Source organism: Psammomys obesus, unplaced genomic scaffold (assembly GCF_907164565.1).
Source record: "Psammomys obesus unplaced genomic scaffold, mPsaObe1.curated_primary_1811, whole genome shotgun sequence".
In the NCBI taxonomy this organism is placed as follows: Eukaryota; Metazoa; Chordata; class Mammalia; order Rodentia; family Muridae; genus Psammomys; species Psammomys obesus.
Genome location: NW_026589460.1, coordinates 20,562 through 29,267, shown reverse-complemented (window position 1 = coordinate 29,267; position 8,706 = coordinate 20,562). Strand labels below are relative to the sequence as shown.

Here is an 8,706-nt window from a genome sequence, read left to right as displayed (position 1 = left end):
GGCTGGAGTGAAGTCCTACTCAGTGCCTTCCCTGCAGAGATCTGCTGGGCTGTCCTCTGTGCTGGGTGCAGAGTGTGAGGCCTGCCTTCCCATAGCCCTAAAGCCAGTTCTTTCATAGCTCTATCTAACCTGATTTCCTGTGCCCATGGTTCCTCCCTGCTGCAGTCCAGTACATTGTGCTCAACCAATGGATACATTTCTGATATGTTTCCTGCTTCCTGACTCCTGCCCCTCGGAACTTTCTTTGTTTCTTCGCTTTGCTTTTCATCCCACTTCGCGACTCAGCAGCCTGAATGCAAGTTCCACTGACTGACTGAAAAAATGCAGAGTTCTTCAGGTTCACTGTAAGTGCTCCTTCCACAGGGTTTCGACACACAAAAAAAAGTGTTTATGAGGCCGGTCTGTGGACATCCCATTTAGTTGGGACTAGGATGTTTCTCATGGCTCTCACGAAGCACAGGTTGGGCTAAAATGGTTCCCAAAAGCCCAGAGTATCTGCTGGGCATGTCGCTCTGAGGCCTGATAGACGGGATTCTAGCTTCCCTCTCTGAGGGGTTTGTGCTCCACAGCTCGTGCGCCTATCTGCTCCTGTGTGTCTGCTTCTGGTGGGCAAGGAAAAATATTTTCGGGCCTGAAGAGGTTCTACAATGTGCAGGACGGTCGCCAAGGGTCCCGACACAGGTTTTTGTGAGCCATTGGAGCCATCGAGGTTTGTTAACTTTTTTTTTTCTTTTTTAACTTCTTGAGGGCATCTACTTTTTTTCTGTGCCATTTCCTAATATAATTATCCTAGCGCCTTTAGTGTTGTTGTGGCCTTCCTTTGAATTTACTGATGTGTACGTCTTGTCGTACGGTGACTCCATATTGGGGTGCTTATCGCCATGTTGTATGGTAATAGTGTATTTCTGGAATTCAGTCCTTCATCTTTGTCCTCCTCTAGGTACAGGTAACCATTTTAGGTCTTTAGAACTTTTAGTAATAACTTTTCCTTTTGTTTATGATGACAGAGAGTGAAAAATCCTGACCTATTAATGTTTTGATCAAAAAGCATAGTACTTCCTTTTATTTCAATTTCTTCCAGCAAGATTTTAATTGTTTTCTGGAACCTAGTCTTTCAGTGATTGTGCCAATATTCTCAACAGATACTTCATTTATTTTACTGTTACTGAATATTCTTATTAAAACACTTTAAGCTTCCAGACAATTGAGTTTTAGTGGGTCTGTGCATAACAAATATTTTTTTCAATAACATTGTATAACATTTCTAACATTTAGGGAATGGCTTCTCTCTAGAGTGTAGAGTATTTCCTGTATAAAATGTTATGTTGCTTTTAAATGAAGGAAGATAATCCAGAGGTGTTCCCCACCCCCACCCCAGTGGAATGCAACTAAGCAAATCCTGATTGGTCAAAGTAGAGAAAACAATTGTCTGTGGAGTGTTCAGCCATAATTGGGATATCTGTATCATATGCTCCCCTCCACCCCACCTAGGTTTAGGGAGCTTTGTTAAAGAAGGAAGATTGTGAGACCCAAAAGTCAGGAAAGACCAAGGCAAAACAGTGTCTTTTGCTTCTGACAGGACCATTTTTGAACGCATAGCACATAACCTGCAAATTACCAAGCCAATCAATAATCTAGCATGGTTGAGTGAGGTGGGGTCCTGAGTCTCCATACCCATCTAAGGAATTATGGACAGCTGATAGCTTTTGGGCTTCGGAAGAATCTGTTTTCTTTAGAGATGTGGCTTTGGTGAGTCAGCCATACTCCTTTGGATAGCTCCACACCCAGGAGTGCAAATTTGTCTTGGTGGATTAGTAGAGAAAAACAAAGAGGAACCAAAATGTATGAGGTGGTAATGTAGACGGTGGACATATTAGGAGTTAGGGGAGGAAGAGGGTTTGAATATGTTACAAATGTACTACATCAATGTTTCACACACATATGAAAGGAGGACATAAAATTTGGTGGGGGTGGCAGTTGAGTCTGGGAGGAGCTACATAGAATATGAGGGGTGGGGTAGAATATGGTCAAAATACATTGTATGTATGTATGAAATTCTCAAAGAATTAACTAAAATAATATAGTAAAATACATAAGTAAAGGAAAGTCTTTTACTTTCTCCCTTTCAATCTATATGTCTTTTATTTATTTTGAGTTTTTTTTTTCTCTTTGTGCCAGTTATAGCCTAAAGTTTAATATATGCACATGGTTAAAATCTGTAGAGAGAGACATTCTGCCTCATTTCTGAATTTTTGATAGGAATAGTCTGTCTTTTCAGTATCACATGCTTTCTCTCATATACACAATCTAACTCATATATACATGTATATAGACATACATACCTCAAAGTAGAAGGGACAGCATTTATGGAGAGAAAAGAAACTAAATGGTAGCTTTAATTACTCGCACGTGCGCACACGTGTTTATATGTGTGTGTGTAACTACTTGAGGGGAAGAAGAGTACTGGGTAGACGGTGAGTAATGGAGGGTAATGAGGGTATATACAGATAAAATGCAATGATAAATGTGTGTGGAAAATGTCAGAACTAATCCATCATTTTGAATACTAAATAAAAATAATATTAAGATTGTTAATATTAATTTAAAAGAATTATTTATATTTTCATCAGTAAGTATTTTCTAGCACTGAATATTTTGGTACTTTATTTAGATGTACTCTATTGGATTAAAGATATGCCCTTGTGCTCCTACATTGTAAAAATTTTAATTTGATATTTACCTTGGGCTTTTATGTTGTTAAAATCTCTATTCTGTTACACATCTTGGCAACTGCTGCTCTTTTCTTTTATCCCACTAACACAATAAAATTCATTGCTGGATTTTGTTGTTGTTGTTGTGAGCCTAGCTTTAACGGCTGAGCCATCCCTCCATTCCTGGTGGGGTTTTTGTTTGTTTGTTTGTTTTTTTCCTTGAGACAAAGTCTCACTTTAGTTCAAGCTGTCCTATGTAGCAAAGAATGGCTTTCAACCTGTTGGAATTCAGTTTTCTGAACCTTCTTGATGTTGGGATTATAGACATCTGCCACCAAAGCAGATTTAGTATTAATATTTAAATGGAAAATTATCTGGCATTTCTAGGGAAAACTGTGTTTGATAGTGGATATTTTTCATGTTTTCTTGAATTCAAACTGCTAAAATTTTATGAGAGAGGTTTGTATCTATGTTCATGAGCAATACTGGCTGGTAATTCTTCCTGGACCATCTTTCATTTCTCTATAAAAGTCATGTTGAACTCATTAAATAAAGTGGGGAAGTGTTTTATTTTACTTTCTAAAAAAGCACTTGTCAAATTGCAGTAGCTTTTTGTTCGTTTGGACACAAATAAATGCCAGTTATGCTTAAGATATGTGCTGAGCCAATGAATAAAGTATAGTATTTTAATGAGGCAAGTTATGGTGATTGGTGCAACTTGGGAGATTCAACTTAGTCCCAACAAGGCAGCAGATTGCTCTGACAGCTCTTACAGCCACGGCATCACTGTCCAAATAAGATGCTAAAAGCATTTTTGCCTCTTTAAGTCTTGGGAGTGTCAAGATTGTGCCTTCTTTTTTCTATAGATAGTGTCTGGGAAAGGAAATGATCAGGCTTCTATATGGAACTAACATTAGGTCTTCAATCCCTCCCCCCACTTTAGGAAAGGTGGTAAGGCCTTTTCTTCTGTGAGTGCCTCCAAGCAGGATAAGGGTACACAGGTCAAGAGACGCCCGGTTAAGAGACAGAGAAGGATTATGGCTGCTGCCTCTAAGTCACACATTCATGTCAAGAAATTGACTGTGGAAGAAGGAGTTCACAGTAAGTGTCTTCACTAGATAAGGTACCTGAACTTGGCAGGGGTGGGGTGGGGCTGGGGCACGGAGCACGAGTTATTCTGCCACCAGTTCCATCACTGACTTGCAGTGTGACTCGCAGTCAGGATTCTCCTGGGTCTTTATATTTAAAAATCAGTGTCAGGTACCAAGTATTGACAGGGAAGAATGATTTGGCAAGCACCAGGGAGCTAAAAACAAACAAACAAACAAAAAAATCAATAATGACATGAGACCCAGTTTGAGCGTGGGGGGTATTCTAGAAAAAGGAATTGTCAACCCAAATGTGACTCTTATTTTACAGCTGGAAAGAACACTATGCACCAGCTCCAGGCCCAGGTTGACGTAGCAACCCAGGAGGTAAGAAGTGTATTGCCTAAAGGGGAATTCACCATCAGCCATTGCCCAGACCCTTTCTACTACATCCCGAAGACAGTTTCCATTTCCAACCCCATGACAAACTCCTCTTGTGGCACTGGGGAAAAAAAAAAAGCACTTCTCCCTGGACCCCAGTATTCTCAAATCAAAGTAAAAAGTAAGAATGGGTGGTCTTCAAGGTTTCCACAGCTCTGAATTACAGGTTCTTATTTTCATCCAAAAATATACTCATCTTTTAATCTGTTCATGAACTTCTGGGTGCCTGATTCTCATCTTTGATATCTACCCCTTCAGGAGAGCCCCCAAGGGGCAGTGCTGATGAACCAGCTCCCAGAAACATCTGTGCCATATATTCCAGAGACCATGGGGCAACAACTGATGGTGTCTCTTTCTGAGGAGCCCCATGGACCCTCTGCCATGCCAAGCATGTGAGTAGATAAAGGAACATGGAATGCCCCATGTCTGGAGATTTCCAATTTTGTGCTTAGTGACAAGTAAGCACAAGTAAGAAGTAGGAGTATGGCAAGAGGAAGATGGAAGTAGGGGAAGGAACAGGCAGCATTTTGGTCAAAGAGGCAAGGATAGAACACTCTCAGATTTGACAACTTCTGTTCATGAGGGCCTGAACAAGTGACTATTTTTCCAAGTCTCTGTTTCCCAACAAGTGTGTTGGTGAACATACTCTATATCTATAGCACTGAAAAGAGGACTAATACCAGGCCTACCACATAGGAGACCCTCAAAAGTGTCAAGAATGGTATTACTTCTTGACAGACAGAAAAAGAAGGTCCTGTTAAAATCTGGGAGCCTTACAAGGAATGTCTAGAGGCCAGCAGAAAAAAATTCCTAGAATTGTCTCTCACAACCAGAGGTGACTGGGTAAAATGGTGGCAGAATCCAGCCACTGAAAAGTAATCGTACTCACATACCTTCAGCCTCTTTCAGAATAAAGCACAAACACTGTGATTCGTCATCACCTTCACTGTAGCCCTGGGAGGAAAAAGCCAGTACAAATTCTTGTCTCAGGGACTCAAGTAAAAGAGGGACAGAAAGGACAGTGAGCCAGCCAATAGAGAGGAGTTGTCCAAAGCACAATGATCAATATCCTTGCAATCATTTGGAGTCCCAGATGTCAGCATTTCAAATCCCTGCTATTCTGTCTACTGGTAATATATTTCCATGGCAACTTTTAATCCCCTGACCTCTCCTTTTCTTCTTCCAGGTGCTCAAACCTGATTGTTCAGCCTTGTGCCACCACTGACCCTATGCTACTGCAACCACAGGTCCTGGCAAAGACATGGGATTCAGGACAATGGGAGGCAACAACCTTTGTAGATGGGAACACTAGTGGACTGAGTGGAGATGGGGGAGCTGCTGGGCGAAACTGGGTGCTAGGGCTGCTTGCCAGAGAAGAGGACAAGAGGAAACATATTTCTCTGGCCTTCATTCTCCCACATCCTTTCTTCTGCAGGGCCCCAGTGCCTCCAACCAGGCTTCGGTTTCTGCTACCTTAGAGTGGCAGGAGATGCTGGAGGCTGCTGAAGCTCTGCTAGCTCTGAAAAATTCTTCTCAGACACGTCACCAGCCCTGTGGCATGCCAGGTATATGGGAATATTTGGGAGATGAGAAGCTAAGTGAGGAGCTATTGGTAGCTGGGAATCCAGAGTTTGTTGTTTTAACCACCTTGGAACCAAGCACTCAAGTTCCTAAGGCTGATTTGAGAGATAATGCCTAGGGGTTACTCAGTGACTCTTCACCTTATTGAATGTTTTGCTCAATAACAAATGGCCAGTGCCCTGGACCAAGAAACAGGTAGACTGAGGTTCCTGGAGGAGTAAAGTTTTGCTCTAGAGAAGGCTGTATATCAAGTAGAAGGATTAGAAGTGGGTATGATGTTTCCCAATGCATAGTTGTATCCATATCCCTTGTAGACTGAGGATGACTGGAAGGACATGGACAGGGGACAGGGATCTCAAATAGAGATCGAGATGCTGACTTCAGGCATTTCTCATGTAAATATGGAGCCTAGACAGCCTTATCAGGCTAAATTTTACCAGTGAATTTAAGCAGCTCACTCAAACAGGAAGAGCTTCAAGAGCTCAGAGGGGTAGTACATGGCTGGGGATGCTGAGATGGAAATCTGGACACTGATAAGACAAAAACACCATTGGGGACTGGTTTGTGGGTAGGAAGCCACTCTGGGTGGACATACTGGAACTAAAGGCAATTAATGAAGCTGGAGAGATTCTCGCTGAGATCTCACAGAGTGGGTGATGTAGGCTGGGCCAGAAAATCTGTGAGATAAGGAGACACACAATTTCCTCTACTAAGTAAAGATCACATCTAGAGACGCCAGGTTTGACCAAAAGGGGTGGCTGGCTATGACTGAGTGATGGTAAAGTTAAGACCAGAGATAAGAAATTCTGATGGGAATCTGAGAATTTGTGAGAGAGAGCTTAGAGGAGTATCATGTACATGATTGGGATCTGTCCTTTGTCTATCTTTCTTCAGGTCCTGCTGGAGAGAGGGGACTGCAGCTGGCCAGCCCCTCTATGCCACCACGGCCTGCCAACTCCAGTTCGCTGCCTTCTGGACATCTGGATTGCATGTCCCTCTTGACCTAAGAACCCAGACTGTGAGGCCTTGCTAGAGCACTGCCTGTTTGATTCCTGTTTCTGAACTTGCAAAATGGCTCCTGTCCAAAGTGCTTACTGTGTTTTTTAAGCATTCAGGTATTTTATAAGCTTTCAGATCCTTTTTATGATGTAGGGCAATTACTTGGCTTTCCTATGTTCTTTACCCCCATCCCTTATTTCTTTGGAAGCTGGGGCTTTCTATGTGTCTTATAAAATGCTTCGTGCAGTCTAATATGATCAATCAATCAGTGGGGTTCTGAGTGGTATCAAATGCCAGTGTTTTCCTTTGTGTGCAATTGTGCACATAGCTGTGCACTACTGTACTTACACACGCATGTGGAAACACGAAGATTTTCACATTGCATCTAGATATGTGTGGTACCAAAAATAAATAATTTTGTAAGGCATTAAGAAATATGTTCTTTTTTCTTTTTAACGTAAGCGCCATATGGTAAATATTAAGGAAGCCTACTTGGTTAACCAGTTAGCTAGAAATTAATTTTATTAAAGCATCAAGGAAGAGGTTCAAAATAACAAACATAAGTCACAATGTTTTTCACAATGGCACACCCCTTTATTCGCTACCCAAGTCAATATTATGCAGTATTCAGTGGGCTCCTTCATCCCTGAATGAAGTTCTGTATCTTGTAATAATGTTCAGACACAATGCGGAAATAAAGACTACCAGACAGACAGAAATCTCAACCAGACTTTGTTGGATACACTCATTCCCCCCTTTCCTTCCATGCCATTTCTCATTCCATTGAAAATTATTGATGACACCTATTCCTACTATTCCCCTCCCCTTTCCTGATGCTCTGTTAATCAGAATTCTGATATTTACCACTGGATGGTAGAAAGACCAACATGCAAAACCAGGATATGGAACAAGACTGAAAAACATCTCACTTATCTTTTACTCCCTTGACCAGTTATGTGGCTAAATGATCCCCAAGTCCACCCTTCCCTGGTAACAGATGATTAAGGTCAAGTATTCCTGAAGGAAGATGTGAGGAAGAGCCAAGGCCCTGCTGTACAGTGGCATTCTTGCCACATGTTGGTCCCATATTTGATTTAGTCCTTCTGTATTGGATGTGCCACTAGGCAATGTGCAACATTCTGATTGCGCAGAGGTATGGCTCATGCAATTCTTGTATCTTTTAACCTTTATTTGTATTTAACTTTTTATCTGAAATCTACGTAAAATTTATATTCAGATATAGTGTAAAGAAGACGTACAGTCATACAAACACCATGTGTTAAACATACTCCAAAGTAGGTAGCATTCATATTATGACGGTCAAGAATACATGGACTTCAAGACCTGTTAGAAATGTGGAGGTCAGTTGAGAAGGTATAGCACATACGCCATGATAACAAACAAAAAAAGAGTTCTAGCTATGAGTGTAGGAAAATTCTCAAGCCTGTATCTCTATGCCCCTATCTCTACTATACATAATGTAGAACAACCAGGAGAAATCTGGAACATTTAACCTCTGTACTAAGGTTGACACGGGTGGATTCAATCTTCTGGGTTATTTTGCAGCTAGATGACAAACTATTTTCTATCTTGCCTGACTTGGAAGAATGAAGGAAATTGATTGGCAGGTAAAAAAAAAAACCCTCAAAACAGAAGCAACAGCATTTAAGCTGCAGGTCTAAATGCAGGCACTGTGAGAACAAGAAACTAGAAAAAGTTATACAGGTGACTGAACCTCTGGCCCACTAGCAACAGACTTCCTGCACACTAAGCGAGTATGCAGTCTTGGAAAAATGAATTCTTTAAATGCTCAAATCCCAACAAAACATTAAAAGGCACACACACACACACACACACACACACACACACACACACACACACACACA

The 8,706-nt window shown here is 41.4% G+C and overlaps 1 protein-coding gene across 1 annotated transcript; it reads left to right on the top strand.

Moving 5' to 3' along the window:
- Positions 1–3,654: 3,654 nt before the first annotated feature.
- Positions 3,655–7,242, top strand: LOC129675068 (doublesex- and mab-3-related transcription factor C1-like; the record flags this gene model as incomplete). The annotated part of the gene is given in 6 exon segments (XM_055605134.1): positions 3,655–3,812; positions 4,131–4,186; positions 4,499–4,632; positions 5,427–5,487; positions 5,676–5,805; positions 6,716–7,242. Coding segments are annotated over 6 exon segments (558 nt in total). The 3' UTR covers positions 6,829–7,242.
- Positions 7,243–8,706: the final 1,464 nt, after the last annotated feature.